Raw genomic sequence first — 17,625 nt, forward strand, 5'->3', positions numbered from 1 at the left:
CCTGATATTTAAAATCAAGATACCAATCAAGAAATTTTGAAAAACATGCATGCTCGTCTGACTACTGACCGAAACGTGACTAGATTGCAATAATAGACATTTTTAACTTTTTCCTTCTATTTTTTTTTTTTGATTGCGCAAGCATATTTAAAAAAAAAAGAACGAAAGTAGTACGCGCGCCCATATTCTTTTTAAAAGAATTATTGATATCTTTTTATTGATAAACTGATCGAGGAAGAATTTGTTCGTTGAAAAGATAATCTTATTTGAAAGTTGATATTTGATATCTTGGTGTGTTGTTATATTTTATATTATTGCAATATACGCTATGCAAACATTCTGAAATGTATGACGAAATATATTCCGTCATATATTTGTGACATATAAAGAATATATCACGGAAAAGCAAACAAAAATAAAACTATTAAGTGGAATATTTCTATAATTAATATACCTTTCTATATGCGTGGAAAAGTACCGATTTGAATGGCCGCATTCCTCCTCCAAGTCTTTCTAGATAGAGCGTAGACGTCACAGAGGTTGTGCATGATTAAACAGCCTCGTTCGTTGTCTTTATTTCTGAAAACAGGGATTAACACATTAACAGAACGTTCCGCGAAATGTTTATGCAGACGTATTAAAATCAAATAATTACCTTTTCATTTAAATTTACCCAAAGGAAGGAATGTTTCTGGGAAATCAAGAATCGCTCTATCGTCGATGGAACGGAAATGTACTTGATGTTTAAGAAATGATGATGACTTTCCGTTGAAAGACGTATGACGATGACACAACCGTGAATCTCTCGTGTAGGAGTAGCATAAGGTCGATGAATTTGATTGAATCATACTCGTCCTTATAGTCTTCGCGGTTTGCCTTCCAGACGAGCACGAAAGTATTAAATACATATTTATGCGCGCGTCGCATAAATTCAGAATCGCACATCACTCATTGGGATGCTACGTGTATTTCGAAACACGTATCTCTATATTTAATCTTCGATCCAGTATATGATATCTCTCTACTACAGTATATCTCTTTTATATGTGAAAATAGCGATTCAACATATGTCGTCGCATAAAATAAGAATTTATATAAGGATATTTTATAATTTGATATAAAAATCTTATAAATCTATTCTTTCTATTACATGTTCGTTAGAACAAATTATATATATCTTTGCTGAATTTAGTTGAATTCGATATCTATACTAGTATGTTTTCGAGTAATACTTTTTTATAAAATATGTAATTTATAACTCTGTTATAATGAAATATTATCGCAGTAGTTATTCACACTTGCAAGTCTAAAAGGGAAGGATATACGCATATATATGTGATTAAAATATTTTTTTCTCAAACGCGCTCTGTTTATAACATAATAATTTATAATAGAATGTGTGCCATATTCATTCCATGTGAATTGTGTACTTAAAGAAAAGTTTTCGATTATTTTCCTAAAATAGCAGAATACGCGCATATATATATATATATATATATATATATATATACACCTCGCATAAAATATAACGCTCATTACAAAACTAAAAATATTTTGTTCGGTATTTACATGATACATATTATTTGCTTTAGATTTACAGAGGGAATGTATTGATTTTTTAATTGGAATCAAATGTTTGACAGTCGACTTTAGGAATTAAAGGATTATTTAGGCATTGAAACCTTTAATTTTTGGCACACGTTTAATAGCTAAAATCTAAAATTCATACTCAAATATATAAAAATCGTTATATCTTAATAATCGATATAGGACAAGATATTAAAAGAAAGGAATAGATATAAAATTTAATACACAATTAAAGTGCCTTGCAAAAAAAAAAAAACAAATATAGGAGTATTCTTCCATATAACTATATATACTATATAACTATATATGTATATAGGTAATTTTCACGTACCTATGTATAAATGATTTACGATTTGTTAATTTTTTTAAATTTACACAGTTTGATATCTTATTAATTATCGATATTATGGAAGCGTTGCATGCAAAATACAATGCTTACCACCTATGTCCGTTATAACTTTTTTTTACAAAGATTGGGCGAAACAGTATCGCACAGTGGAGATATATTTTATATATTTTACAAAATAATAAAGATATCAACAATATTTATATGTATATAGCAATATAATATTATCATTTCAATTGGACACAAAAATTGAAGACACTGAACATAAAAGTAAGGTCAACTGTTTCTATTGCAACGTTTATTTTTGAACTGTCCAAAGAATTGCTTCTAAACAGTTAAATTTTATTTGTAAACTCTATATATATTCAATTATTATATATCAATACAATTAAAATGTGTAAATAATTTATACATTTTACAGAAGTTTTTTGGAAGATATCAGTATATGTATAGTTACATAATAATATGTGAAACTGAAAATGGATAAGTTTCTTTTAAAATGATTTAAATTGATTATTTTATCTCCGTAACTCTCTCTTATCACATACATCAATGTCATGGATTTTATTTAAAAACATTAATCTACTTTTATGCCAGTGTTTTTAATTCTTGACGATAAGCTACCCTTCTCTCTTGTTATTTCTTTCGAAACTTCGCTTCACACGTATAGACATGTACATGTGTATATATATTTATGCATGTATATATAATACATGTATACATATGTATGTATATCTCTTAAATATTTAACAAACTGTATGATCTAGATTACACTTAAAGTTTAGGTAGATTCTTTCTGAAAATATTTAATGGGTTTGCAGAGTATATATGCTATATGTATATAGCCGCTATATGTCTGTATTTTATGTATAATGGATACAGTCCCCAAATGTGTTCCTCTCGCTGCCAAATGTATGTAATTAATGTATGGTAGGAATTAATAATTGCAAAATATAGACACTTGAGTTTAAATCAGTATTATGTCAGGATCCTCAATATTTCCTCTTCAATTCCCGACAGTAATGAATTATTGTCACCTTTACCTTCAATTATTAGATTTCCCGTCGCTCTCTGTAACATAGAAAACTATTAGATCATAATAATGCTAATCTTACAAAATTAAAAAAAAGAGCGTTTAAACGAGAGTTTCAAGTAAACTAGACGTGAATATAACAAATTTCGAGATATTAAGATATCGTTGTCCTATATCATCATACAAATTGATATCTATGTTTTAAACATGGTTGTCATAGATCTTATTATAGATATGGAGTGGCAATTGCCTATAGTTTCTGTAAGCAGCAGCGTCCGGAGGAGGTCTGCTTTATGTATTGCCAGTCCATATCTATAAGGTCTATGTTGTCAAGTCATTTTACTATAGAGAAAAAAATAGAAATAAACATATAATTTAACTTACATTGTATTTTAACAAAAGGCACACATGATGTCCTTTCAGAGAGTGTCCATACAACGATGCAGTATCGTCAATCTGTTCCACAAGTGTCAGATTGCATTTGCGGCAGATAATATTTAGAACCATATCAAAGTCCAGAGAAACTGTTACTTCTTTTCTAATCTTAGATACTAATTGACCGCTTTTGAGAAGTTCCGTAAGTATGTCCTTATGAGAAAGATGTCCCACCATAAACTTGCTACATGACAAGTGCACGGTAAAATCGAGTTTCTCTTGTTCCATGCTATTTTGACTTTCGAACATGTACGTCAGTGTACCTCTAAGTCTCTGAGCAAACGTCACGTCTGAGACTAGAACGGTGAACTGAGTCTCTTTACTAGATTGCAGAGGCAGTTGGAACGGCAGTTTTATCCCAAATTCATCTCCAGACTGGAAAGAGAGAAATAATACAATAGAAATAATACACGCATACATTACAATAATTAATTCACAGATTAAATTATAAATTCAGAATATTCATCGACTTACATTTCTAACTAATTTGAGTGACGATGTATCTGGAACATCAAAGACTAATTCTTTCACAAGCGGCTGACCTATGTTTGTAATGCAAAGTGATACGATAACTTTACTTGAATCGTGAGGAATTTGTTTCAATTCGTATGTCATGGAAATGACCTTATTCTTGGCCAATTCTTCGTAAGAGATACTTTGCTGTACAGAGTTCTCGTTATACTCGGAATTCGTAATATCATTCTTCAATTCTGGTAATATCTCTTTCGATGGAGTGGATATTCCCGCGGTTTCCTCGTAATCCAACGACTTATTTTCTTTCTTACTTTTCGACTTCTTCGATTTTCTATGTTTCGCGTGCTCTTCATTGGACTTCTTATGCTTGCTTTGACTCTTTGACTTTTTGCGTTTGCTATCTTTCTGCAACTCGTTGGACACTTCTGTGTATCCTCCAACATCAAGAGACTGCACCTTCTCAGGAGACGAATTACTTTCCAACCATAAGTCAGACGATTGATTATTCACTGCTTGAGCATTTAATTTGTTTTCTGTGGCACCTTTGATTTTTCTTTTAGACTTTCTATGTTCCTATTAATATAAAATAAAAGAATATTATCAAAAAATGTTTAAGAAAAATAATAACTAAATAATATTAAACAAGTTTAAATCAATTGTTAGTTATAATATCTGTTATAAAGAAAAATTTACCTTTTCTTTTTTGCTTTCTTTCTTCTCAATCTTCTTCGTCGTGTCATTTTCAATAACTCTATGTTCTAAGACAGGCAATCTTTCATCCTCTCGTAAAGGCATATCTAAATCGATATTCAAAGCTCTATGCGGATCATTCGCATCTATTAAATCGTAATCGTCACTGTCACTTATCTCTGCACCTGGAGGTAGTTCTCCTATACCAGTATTCACTATTTGTAGTGGTAAACTATCATCTTCTTCCGATGCAGATTTTTTATCTGAAAATATTCAGTATTGAAAATTTCAAACTTGCAACACAAATATATTTAATAATACAAAATATTATATATAAAACAATTACTTTTACTCTGCTTGGACTTCTTCTTCTTTTCATGCTTTTTATGCCTTTTATGAGTGCTATCTACATCTCGACATCTATGCGAATTTGAAATTTTTAAAGAGATTGGGATGTCTAATTCCGCGACAGGAATGTTCTCGAAGTCTTCGTATACGCTCGACGAATTATGATATGATGAAGAAGTCTTGAAAGAGCCTTTTAGATAGTGAGGATTATTTTCTTGTTCTAATTTTCTCGCTTCGCGCCTCCTCTCAAGCTCTTCCAGCGACGGTTCGCTCAATTCCCGTTTAGAGTACGAATCGTTCGGCTTCTCTGTCTTAACAAAAATATCATTCATATCTAAATCTTCCGAGTCTGAGCTCTCCGAAGGTGGATCATTGATCCAGGAATCTAAGTCCAAATTTTCTGGTACTGGAACCTGAAAGACATTATAAAGTTTTTTTTATATAACAAGACATATTAATAACTATATCATAGTTATTAGTTATATGTAGAATTTTTTTTCAATTTATACAGATAAAATCTCTATCTTCTAAATAAAGTATAAATAAAAAGATGTATTAATATAATTGATACCCACTTTTCTTTGAGCTTTTGGTGCAACTGGATTAAGTTCACCTTCGAAAGCCTCCATTAATTCCTGCGCAAGACCAGGATTTTCTTTCAAGCACTCGAGTAGCACTAATGCAGAACTTGATCTTTCTTGAACTTCCAGATCACCGCTACAGACAAAAGCTGCTATTTTGTCTTTCAATCCATAAATCTGTAAAATAAAAGTCTATGTCAGAATTACACATTTCACTGACAACAGATATATTTATTTAAAATATCGTTAAGTGCACACTTGTTCCATAAAAACAATAATAATTATTATCATATAAACTATATTTTGTACCTTTTCTATAGTTTCGGTATCTTCTTCTTTTTCTGCTTTAGCAAATGTCGTTGCAGCCAGTTTTAATATATTATGAACATAAACTGCCTGGATATGCCCTGGCAAACTAGAAGCTTGCGATCGCAACATAGATTGTAATGTCGCCAAAGGATCTTCCAATTCACTATTCAAATTTAACAGATTATTAAATATTTCATTACATATCGATTAGAGATTACTCTTGAGAAAATTCTTGTTACCTGGAGAATTCTCCACAAATCCATGCTGCTGCGTATAAAACCTCGGACATTGTCGCCCTTGGTTGGCCGGTTAAAAGATATGAATTCTCAAGCAGTAAGGCACATTGTTGAACCGCGTATTTTCGTATAGCTTGTACACGAATTGCTACATCAAGTAATTGAGTTGCTACTAGTGGTCCGTGCTTGGTGCCTTCCATTCGTGTAAGTTCTACCAATACAGATATGTACCTGCAAATATATATATACAGTTTAGTTTACTATAATTTATAGAAAATAGTTTTGTATATCTAACAAATCTGATATTTACCACTCAAAATAGGTAATAAACTGATAGTTGTTCTGTGAGCAAATCTGAATAATTTTTGAGAGTAATTCATCACGATAAGTAGTGCCTTCAGCTTTGTCCATGTGCACCATCAATTTCTTAACTATTTCCATTAGATTTTTCTTGGAGACCATTCCGTACAACAAATCCAAGGCACGCAGTCTTATACTTTCGTCTTTATCATCGAGACATTGCATAATAAGATCTTTGTGAGCTTGCACACTTTTAGGATGAGTCTTCAATATTTTCGACATCGCCAACAATCCTAAGTACTTTAAGTTTTGGTCAGAATCCTCTATCAATATTCTCAATTTCTGAACACACAACTGTATCGAATCGGAATGATTCGGCATACCGGACGATATAGAAATCAATACAGCTATTACCGTATTGATACATTCATACAGTAAGGACATTGCAGATGTACTAGAAAAGTGATTAGTATTATATTATAAATTATATCGAAAATTGATTGATGAAAGAATCAATAATACCAAATAATAAAACTAGCAATATAAAAGAAATGTTATAAAGATACTATAGACACTATTGTAAAATGTAAACAAAAAAGATAAAGATATAAATAAGAGATAAGATTATGCTATGCAAGCAATAATAACTTTATAATATTTAATGCTTTAGAATAGATACCTGTGTATCAAATTGGTAAGGGGTTCTATTAATTTTTTGCCAAGCCTAGGTTCTAGAGGTGTCAATGCTCCAAACTGAAAATACAATGTTGCGTCGCATTCTAATACTAAATTTATGTAAATTTTTTAATACAAAGTAGTAGCTTAGTTTTTTTACTTTATCAATATATAAAATATATAAAATCAATACAAATATGCAAAACTTTATATGCAAAACACAATATAAATATGATTTAATGCTACAAAATGCTTATTGATACTGATATATTACTCTCAATATGTATAAATTGCATATAAGCATATATATATATATATATATATATATATATATATATATATATATATATATATATATATATATATACACACACATATATGTATATACATATATATAATTTCACTATATACATAAAAAATTATGTATTGTGAAACCTTGAAATCAGATCAATTAATGGTTGAGTAAGTCGCCGACCCAGCTTTGGTTCAATCAGAGTTATAGTTGAAAACTGAGTATGACAAATAAACCAACATTGCTTACAGTAAAAGATAGATGTGTTAAAAAAATTTTGTACTTCAGATTATTATTACAAAATTATTATTTAAAAAATAAAACTGCGAGAGTGCGACGTGTATATTTCGTGTTTTGTCAAGGACATATAAAAAATATATATTGTCAATCTTCTATAAAAATGTCGCATAACGATAATACTTACCAATTTGATAATCTTGATGAGCATCCAATTATTTGTAGAAGTTGTCATTAGCTTAAAAAAGACAGGCGCTAAGCTCAAGTAATTCTTTGGATTTTTTCTGGCTAATTCGCAAACTACGTTTACTGCCGCGCTTTGAACACCGCTGTCCGGATCTTCGAGTTTTTCCTTCAGCCTGGAAAAAGCGGGCCTTAGAGCCTCGGGAAATCTCAGGAATACTTTATACATCATCAAGACTGCCTTCTTGCGCAAGTACGGCTTTGTAGAGGTCAACAATGTCATTATGTCGTGAACCAGATCACGCGCTAGGTCCGGACTAATAAAGCAAGACAAACCACTCAGCGCTAAGCCAGCGTCATACTGATTTTGGCTATTTAAATCTTTACGAATCATATTCGTTGTTAACATCAATAGCTGTAACAGAAAACATTAGAAAATTAAACGGTATTTTTCCTAAATCCTTAACAATTTGCTAAATATATTGTGTGTATATTTATCACGTATTTATCATGTATTAATAATTTGCTAAATATATTGTGTCGTTATCATGTATGGTATATGTAATTAAATATATAATTAAATTTGCCAATTAAATTGTGTATTTATTATGTATTATATATGTAAATAAATCATCAATTTTTTATTTATTATTTATTATTAATTATAAGAAAAATATATAGGACAAGTGAACATAAAGGAAACCTTTGTGAGATATGTCTATTAAACATATGTTAAATAAATTTTACCTCTATATCCGCATGAAAGCTCTGACTTGCAGCAAGATAGCCAATTCGTTTATAAGTGAATTTTGCCGATGACATCACTTCAATTATATTAAAACCGGCCCAACTGATATCATATCCCAACATCTGGAGCTGCAGAATATAAGAATAGATTACCTCTATTGATCCTTGAGACAAATTGAATTTAATTGAAACATTGATATGGAAGACTTACATATGTTAGCTTGGCCACAGCGTTTGCTTTGACCGCCACATTATCTTGCCTCAATTCTTGCTTGATCTCTTCGATGCATTGCGCGATGTATTTCGCCTAAAATATAGAAAGATCATAAGATCTCTTTACGTCAGATAGAACGATCGCAAAGTGAAATGGAAAGGAAGACTTTTTTTTTTAGGTTATAAGACGTGACAGAAGTTTCACCAAAAAAAGAAATCGCAGAGCAGAGAGAGAAATCACCTCGTTTTCCTTGTTGTTTCTGATCCCGCGCACCAGATCCGTCAAATTCTTATCGAACATTCGTTCGAAGTTACCCTTCACCTTGCGGAGTGCCATGACTGCATTTAAAAAGAAATTAAATGCCGTGCTCGCGAGATCACTTTAAAGGGACCCTCCTCCTCCTCTCGGTGACATCGGCGAGACTCGGTCGAAACGTGGGGGGCCCTGGATATATATTATATCAATTGTAATCAATCGAGATTCCTAGGCACCATCCCAATCCGCCGTCTTACATTCACATCTTATCGGGATGATGGATAAGAGAGGGCTGCTGCTTCGGAAATGCATACCTATGTAGAAAGAAATGTGTCAAGAGAGAGAGAGAGAGCGGGCAAACACCTACCTATTTCGTATTTGCTCATCGAATATCTATTCTTATCGACGTGTTCGACTCTGTTGCGGTTTTCGTTAAGTCTACAGTCTACACGCTACGTCTACAAATTCAATTCGTACAAATAGATATCGTAAAATTCGTTCTGTCACGAATTGTATAAAATCTACTGTAAAATGTACCCTGAAGAATTAATTTTTTCACGTCCGCGGACGAGGACGATGAGATTTAATCCTAAAGCTCCGTCCAGATGATTCTCCTATAATCGCGCGTATCGAGAAATCGATCAATCGAGTCGTGCGATATATTAATACGTCATAATCGAGTCTCGTTATCGGACACGATTCGTCGATTTCTCCTTCCTCGAAGGAATAATTTTTTAACACGCCGGACAAATTTATGCCTCCCCAACTTTATTTAGACAAATATATTCTTCAGAGAGAAAGTGACAGAAGCGTCACGCAGGCAATTAATCGAAACCGTTTCAATGTAATTAATTAATTAATTAATTGCGAGGGACCTTTGACAATTCACACACACACATACACACAGATATCAACTCGACTGGTTCTTTGTATTGACCCACCCACACCTTCTTTCGCGAAGGAGCGTTCGTCTATCATCTTCAGATTGCTCTCAACCTCCTTGGCAGATCGTCGTCGAGGAGGAAACAAAGGGCCGAGTCGAGCGTGTTCGTCGTCGTCGAGAGTCAATCGGATCGATGAGATCGATCATGCGACAGCGCGAATCGCGGGTCTGTGCGACGCGAGGTCGTCGCGAGAGCGCAGCGCCCTGAAGGAAAAAGAAAGAGGGAAAAGCGAGCCGAGCGAGCGAGGATCCCGGGGACGGCTGGCAACTGTCAGATTGATCGCGCCTGGGCGTCACTGAACATCGGAGGCGACAACATCGCGGCACATGTCCCGAAGACGCACCGAGAGGTTGAGAACCGCTCGATTTTGTGTATGTTATATTAATCCCCTTATCTTTCCTTCTCTCTCTCTCTCTCTCTCTCTCTCTCTCTCTCTCTCTCTCTCTCTCTCTCTCTCTCTCTCTCTCTCTCTCTCTCTCTCTCTCTCTCTCTCTCTCTCTTTTTTCTCTCCGAAATTTGCACGATGGAAAGGGACGTTCCTCCTCGACGTCTCGTGTCATGTGCTCGGAAATTCGATTCATTTACACACATGTGAAATTATAGAATTGTTTCATCATGTATATATGGCTCGTTACGTTGTGCAAAAAAAAAACTCGTCGGTGCACGCGTAATATTAATTAATGCGTAGTGTCACGATAATGTCTCTCGTATTTCATTGTCATTATTTGTCTTGTGTATTATGTATGTGTTACACAATTGTTACATATATATATCGCGTTTATATCTTGCATATGTATATTGTATTCTCTTATCTTGCAGATAATAATTTGCGACACGTGAACGTTCTATCCTCGGCGGAACAATGACTTCGGGTTACTTCGATCTGCCGATTAATAATATGGATAGAGTGTGCAGGATTTGTCTCACTGAGGGTACTAATTTATCGTCAATCTTCTCCGCTAATGAAGAAGTGAACGATTTCTCAGGTCTCTCTCAGAAAATACAAGTCTGTGGTTCCATCGAGATACACGAACAGGATGGATTGCCTTCTTTGATATGCGACGTTTGTATTTATAAGGCGAGAATTGCGCACGAATTCAGACAGCAGTGTCAACATTCCGATGCAAGATTACGCATGTACTATAATAAGCCTGCCAAATGTAATATTACGGTAAATATATCATTTTGTCATCGTGTGCATATCAATGTTGAAATATACAATATATTCATTAGTGCAATATGTATATTCTATTTCTAGGATTCCTGCACCCAGACGGATTTAGAAACAATTTTACTATCGAAAAAGTCAAATCATATTCAAGAGGATTATTATGTGAAGCAACAAGACATGCAGGTGGTTGCAAATCCACAAGAGTATATTCAATCCACTGACTCGTTTTCCAGAGATGAGATCAGTTTAAATACCAATCAAATTCATATGTCGGACGATAAGCTGTTTATATGTTCTATCGGATTTGAGGGGAGTAAAGAGGAAGCGAAGGATTCCTGCATATCAGAGAGCGAAGTTCATCAGATGACAATAGTGCAAGAGGAAGACGCACATGATGCGTCTAACATTATGAATCTGCAAAATAAAGATGATGTGACCGAGGAAGTTGATCAGTACATAGAGAAAGACAGTATGGAGGAGGAGTTTGTCAGTGAGAACTTACCCAATGATAATGTGGAAGAGGAGGAGAGGGTCCCGCAGAAACGCACCTCCATGAGAAAAACGAAATTGACCAAGACGTACAGCGACGACGAGATCGGCGACAATTATTACGAGCCGAGCAGCGACAGTCAAGATTCCGTCGAGTTGAAATTCAAATGTAAAGTCTGCTCCAAAGAATACGCCACGCAAAAGGGTCTGAAGAAGCATTCGCTGGTCCACGAGAAAAAGTACAAATGTAACGTCTGCTTCAAGATGTTTTACAAGCAGGAGAATATGGAGAACCATCAGAAGATACACGCGTCGAAGCCGCACGCGTGTCAACTCTGTCACGCGTCATTCTCGAAATCCCAGAGCCTCGTGAGACACCTGAAATCTCATACAGAGAAGGTGAACGATATGATCAAGCAGATCAATACGAACGAGCGGAAGGATAATAAAGAACCGAAGAAGGAGCTGAAGCTCGAGGATGACACCGACGATGAAACCGGGCCTGCGGACGAATTTGAGAACGCGCCCGAATTGTACAAATGTGAGATTTGCAACCAATACTGTTCGTCCCTGAAGAACCTGAGGAGGCACGCTCTCGTGCACGGTGATAAGAAGTACTCGTGCACCGTGTGTAAGAAATGGTTTTTCAGGCCGGACACGTTGAAGAAACACGCGGAGAAGCACGGACACGGATTGTTGGACAATCTCGCAGACGACAATAAGCTGTACGATTCGGACGACGACGATACGCCTATTAATAACACCGTGGACCCTCCCGTGCCGGAGAGCGAGAACGTCAAGAAAGAAGAGAGCGACGAGGAGGGAGGTTCCGGAGAGTACAAGTGCCAGCACTGCGACAAAGTCATGGCCACGAAGAAGGGTCTACGACGCCATGTGTCGATGCACAAACCGAAGGCCGAACCGGTGACCTGCGAGGTCTGTAGGAAGGTCTGCGCCAGTCAGGCTCGTCTCATTCTTCATCAGAGAACCCACAAGCCGAAGGAGAAGGTGCCGCGCGAATACCTATGTCACATCTGTAGCAAGGTGTATCCGAGCAACTCGTCCCTCACCTATCACATGCGAACTCACACCGGCGTGAAGCCGCACGTGTGCAAGACGTGCAACAGCGGCTTCACCACGACGACGAGTCTGGCGAATCACATTCGCATTCACACGGGCGACAAGCCGTTCGTCTGTCACGTCTGCTCGGCCGCGTTCGCGGTGAGCTCGGCATTCCGCAGACACCTGACCCGACACACCGGCGAGGCGAATTATCTCTGCAAGACTTGCGGCAAGGCCTTCAAGCGACTGAGCACCCTGAAGGAGCACACGTACACTCATTCTGGGGAGAAGCCGTACGTATGCAAGACCTGCGGAGCTGCCTACAGCCACAGCGGTAGCCTGTTCGCCCACCAGAAGCGTTGCCGGGCCCAGTACGGCGAGATGACAATCGTCGACGATCACAATCATCATCATCATATACCACACTCGGTCGCTCACATTCACATGAACATGAATAACGTGAATAACGGCGCGGGAGTGCGACCGGTCGCTGTGATAGGTCAACTGTTCTAAGATCAGACGGTGTGTGTTCCGTAGACTTTTAACTGTGACAGTGTTTGTTACTGTATGCAAATCCTAATCCTGTGTTGAGACAGCAAGTGTGCGCGCACACATAGAAACACAAATTACAATGTCACCTGTAAATATCACATATGCAGCTCCTTTTTGACAAATGACAATTTGAGAAGAAAGACATTCTTTGAGTATACCTTGCACTTGTACAAGGCTGTTGCATGCTAGTGTTTTGGAAACACAGTAAATCAATGGTGTCATTGAATTGTAATAAATATAATGACATTACGAAGAACAAAGTTTTCCAAATAAAATGTAATAAATTGCCATTATTAAAATCGCGAACTATTTTTTTATTATTTGTGATGTCATAGGTATGAATATATGTGGGCGCTGCGCATATATCAATATATATCATGTGTATATAGATATATATATATATATTTTTATATCTATTCAGGAGCACATATACACACACATATAATCCAGACCTCGTTGTACTACATATTACACGATAGTTGTTTATATTACTGCATTATTTAGAAGGAAATAATTCATGTTTGCTTTCATCTTATTTCTTCATCAAGTCACCGACTTAATTGTCTATTATTAACTTCCTCAGACTTCACATGTAATAGTGTGAGGATTGAAAATAAAAAATAGATTTTTTTAACTTTGATGAAAAAAATGTATAAAAACCCAATTTTGAAACTCTAAAAATACATATTTTCTTTCAGATTAAAGAGTTTATAAACAAATTTGTGAATAGATATACATAATTTTTTTTAATTAACAAAGTACGACACGATTATTAATTGTTGACATCTTTGATTCTCAAACTGCTCAAAAATTTTAATAATTTAGATATAAAGGCATAGCAACATTAGCAACCTATGCTAGAAGTGTAATATCAGGTACACAATTTCTGGGCTGTGATTGTCATGTAAAATAACAACTGGATGAAAGAGATTAGCAAGTTTTACTCATTTATTAAAGTTAGTCGGCTTATTTCGCCGCCAAAATGCATCATAATTAAACGAATGATAATTGTATACATATTCGCATTATATAAATTTACATAACAATAACTTTAAATTAGATTATACAACATGTTTATAATTATCGTGATGCTCAGATATCACAAAAAAATTGATGGTCATCTTTTTTATTTTAACAAACAAAATTTAAGTTATACGTTAGATATCTAATAAGAGGATATATTTTTGTAAAGCAAAATATTAATTTTTTTCACAATTTTAATTTGGAAAAAACATATTCCGTTTCTTCGACACGTATGTCTCAGACATATTAGAGTTTATACTTATTTAGACTTGTAATCAAATGGATGATTAGATTAGAAAATGATTTTATAAACTGAACAAAAAATAAATGAGGAATGTACAAATATATATACATAGCGAGACTGATCATTTTCATTGAAATATTTAATGATACATAGAGCTTGTAAAAATCTTATTCTCTAAATGATAAGTGAAGTAAAGTTTGTATTTTAAAAATCTTACCTAGTGTTATCATTTTATTGTATTTTTTTTATTGCTATAATATGTAGAAGTATTATTCAACCCATAATTGTTGTCAAAACAATGGATCTCTCCATCTTATCACATACAATTAAATGGCTTTTCAAAACTCAAAATATTACTCAATTTTTTTCCCCACAGCATCTATATAATTATTTCAATATATATCATATATCTATCTATTAGAACATTAAGAATTTATATTGGAAGAAGCTGTACATCTAAATGTAAGTTATTTCAATTATAAATAGCACCACAACATCCGGAAGAAGCTGAATCATAGGAAATCATAGGACATAAAAAGAAATCACAGAAAATAAAAAGAAAATAGGAAACAAAATAAGCTAATAAATAAAAATGCATCTGAAGATGGCAAGTACTTCACATTATACTTGATTTAGTACAAACTTATAAAATTTCAAATATAAATATATAATTACTTATAAATATATGTATATAATTTTTATTAATCCTTATTTGATTGTCAATTTAGGATTATTTCAGGACTTTCTTATTTTATTAAAATGTATTTATACACACGTTGATATAAAAAGAGTAGAATCTAATAAGAAAATATATATATATATGTGTAAGGCACTGCACATTCAAATATATAATAAAAAATAGAAAAAATGTCTTTCATATATTAAAATATCAATATACACGTGTGTACTTATAACACTGAAAACAGGATAATTAAGAGCCATATCATATTTGTACAAAAATATATCATGTATATTTTTATATATTGTTATAGTTATATAAATAATATGTACAATTTCTACTAATCAACAGGGTAGTTGTAAATTAGTCGACCTTCGATTTCTACTAATACCTAGGAATTTTTCCGTTTTTTGTTTTTTTTCTTCAATATTCGATAACGTCGCCAAATGGAATTTCTTGTTCTTCGAAGGACTTTGGCCAAATCAGCATACTTACGTCTTTCGTCAAGAGAGGGGTTATTTTCTAAGTGATTTATTATCATTTCATCTTCTTCAGGTTTATATCTAGAAATTTAATTAAGAAATCAAAATACTCATCACCATTATTCTTATGAAAAAATTAATTAAAAAAATAATTTACATGTATAAATATATTTGTTATATGTTACCTTCTTTGTACATTATTTTCATATAAATTTCTAAATCGATGGTAAACACTGTACAAAGTTCTATTTGGTAAACCATCAGCTAAAAATTGTACAAATCTCCGCCTTTCTATAGTATTACGTATGTATGTATTTCTGCCAACTCTTAATTGCAAGAATGGATGAATATTTTTTATGTTCCAGTCATGTATCTATTTTAAAATTAATAGAAAATTTATTTAGATAAAATGTATTAGAAAATTAAATGTATTAGAAAAATTATTCTACATACAAACCTTACAAAACGCTTTCCAATTACCAGCAATAATGTTGTCTTCATCAATAGTATATAAGCCTTTCCTGATTGGTACTATTTTCTCAAATTTTTCTGTTTGCTCTTTTGATGGCAAATGAGATCCCGCACGTGTTTCAATTTCATGTTGTGGTGGCACTGTATGCCTTAGTTGAACGTGCAAATTGTACAATTTCTATAATAGAAAGTGTATATACAGTTATATTTCACTAACAAAAATTTTATTACATTGAAACTCTTTTAAAATTATTACTGTGATATCTGTTGAACATAGTTTCTCTGCTGATGCCATTTTTCGTGCTAGATATGTCGCATCGCTGCAATATTCCTCTTCCACTTTTTCATCCTCTGATTCAGTATCCTTATTAATATCTTCATCTTCCATTTTTCTATTATCAATATTTTCAGCTTTGGATTCCATTCTGATATTGAGAATCGCTAATAACGCGAACAATTTTTCCAAGCATAAGTCAATTATAATAATAACTTTTTAAAGAATATATATTATCATTATTATAAATATAAATAAATAAGTTCAACTCCTTGTATACATTGTATAAATTATAAACCATGTTTTGTTTCAAATATTTATAAGTTTAGCTAACAGTCGCATATATGCACACATAAGGAAGTCATGTATATGATCAAATAGCAAACAAATTTCAAAAAAACCGAGCGAATAAATGTAAATAATACATAGTTTAACCTTCATTTAAATATATATTACGTTAGCAATGTTTACCATAATATCGCTTTCAGGTTGAAGAGAATTCGATTTTTGTCTAGTTAAATATTACGAAAAATTAAATATTATTAGATTATTTCTATAGTATAAAACATTTAAAATCACTACATTAAAAAAATTTCACAAATATAAGAAAGGATGCAATAAATCTAATCACATATTAACTTTCGCATGAAAGTAAAACTAAAACTATGATCTCTTGAAAAACTAAACTTATTCGTTTTATCGTCGCTTATCAAGCTAAAATATTATCTGCGTCTATTACCTGTTTTACGTAGATTTTATATTAATAATATCATTTGACACTTAAATAAATAAAATACTTTTGAGGTTATAATTCTCTCGTTGACAATCGTCACTTGAAAAAGTTCCTGTGCGTCTGCCTTTTTGGAGTATCAACATCTATTTATTCACGCTTCATGACTGTTGATTCCGAAAACAGCTGTCGCGTCACTGCATCACTGACGAGGTACTATTAAAGACCGGTGGTCTTACGGGAGTTAGTGTGACTGGAAAAAGAGCGCTGTGTACTAGCGCCCTCTCAGTAATATTGCGGCCGGAGTGAGAAATAGTAACTAAATCTAATTGTAAGAGATGATAAAATAATACATGTATATAGTAACATGAGAAATGCAATTTTTAAAAAAATCATTTTAGAGTATATATATGTATATACGAGTATATACGAAATATTTATATACCGGGTGTCCCATTTTAAAGGACCCCCTCAAATATCTCAGAAACACTGCGTTAAATCGAAAAATGTTTCCTACAAAAGTTGTAGGGTTTCGAGGGGGACATAACATAGTAATATTCAC

At 33.6% G+C, this 17,625-nt stretch overlaps 3 protein-coding genes across 11 annotated transcripts; 1 reads left to right on the forward strand and 2 right to left on the reverse strand.

Moving 5' to 3' along the window:
* Positions 1-1,484: 1,484 nt before the first annotated feature.
* Positions 1,485-10,019, reverse strand: Garnet (adaptor-related protein complex 3, delta 1 subunit-like garnet). Of its 7 annotated transcripts, none has more exons than XM_083038669.1 (15): positions 9,890-10,019; positions 8,928-9,256; positions 8,685-8,780; positions 8,474-8,602; positions 7,731-8,141; positions 7,019-7,092; positions 6,350-6,793; positions 6,043-6,270; positions 5,804-5,966; positions 5,489-5,671; positions 4,912-5,326; positions 4,569-4,828; positions 3,876-4,448; positions 3,351-3,776; positions 1,486-3,004 (listed from the first exon to the last, which is right to left on the reverse strand). In XM_083038669.1, the coding sequence occupies exons 2-15, from the start codon at positions 9,021-9,023 to the stop codon at positions 2,912-2,914; spliced, it is 3,591 nt and encodes a 1,196-aa protein (XP_082894795.1). In that variant the 5' UTR covers positions 9,024-9,256; positions 9,890-10,019; the 3' UTR covers positions 1,486-2,911. The 7 variants fall into 7 exon arrangements, with proteins under 7 accessions (XP_082894797.1, XP_082894795.1, XP_082894792.1 ...); XM_083038666.1 differs by lacking the exon at positions 9,890-10,019 and adding an exon at positions 9,480-9,551; XM_083038670.1 differs by lacking the exon at positions 9,890-10,019 and adding an exon at positions 9,310-9,521 and having other exon boundaries at positions 8,928-9,131.
* A 99-nt stretch (positions 10,020-10,118) lies between these two features.
* LOC145936439 (uncharacterized) lies at positions 10,119-14,600 on the forward strand. 2 transcript variants are annotated; one of them, XM_083038676.1, is made up of 3 exons: positions 10,119-10,257; positions 10,706-11,057; positions 11,145-14,599. In XM_083038676.1, the coding sequence occupies exons 2-3, from the start codon at positions 10,749-10,751 to the stop codon at positions 13,119-13,121; spliced, it is 2,286 nt and encodes a 761-aa protein (XP_082894802.1). In that variant the 5' UTR covers positions 10,119-10,257; positions 10,706-10,748; the 3' UTR covers positions 13,122-14,599. The 2 variants fall into 2 exon arrangements, with proteins under 2 accessions (XP_082894802.1, XP_082894803.1); XM_083038677.1 differs by lacking the exon at positions 10,119-10,257 and adding an exon at positions 10,403-10,627 and having other exon boundaries at positions 11,145-14,600.
* A 767-nt stretch (positions 14,601-15,367) lies between these two features.
* Positions 15,368-17,260, reverse strand: LOC145936451 (uncharacterized). 2 transcript variants are annotated; one of them, XM_083038703.1, is made up of 5 exons: positions 17,073-17,260; positions 16,316-16,500; positions 16,046-16,237; positions 15,774-15,961; positions 15,368-15,669 (listed from the first exon to the last, which is right to left on the reverse strand). In XM_083038703.1, the coding sequence occupies exons 2-5, from the start codon at positions 16,481-16,483 to the stop codon at positions 15,498-15,500; spliced, it is 720 nt and encodes a 239-aa protein (XP_082894829.1). In that variant the 5' UTR covers positions 16,484-16,500; positions 17,073-17,260; the 3' UTR covers positions 15,368-15,497. The 2 variants fall into 2 exon arrangements, with proteins under 2 accessions (XP_082894829.1, XP_082894830.1); XM_083038704.1 differs by lacking the exon at positions 17,073-17,260 and having other exon boundaries at positions 16,316-17,042.
* Positions 17,261-17,625: the final 365 nt, after the last annotated feature.

This window comes from Prenolepis imparis, unplaced genomic scaffold (genome assembly GCF_030444845.1).
Source record: "Prenolepis imparis isolate NDT839.2.m4 unplaced genomic scaffold, iyPreImpa1.0 SCAF_5, whole genome shotgun sequence".
Classification (NCBI taxonomy): Eukaryota; Metazoa; Arthropoda; class Insecta; order Hymenoptera; family Formicidae; genus Prenolepis; species Prenolepis imparis.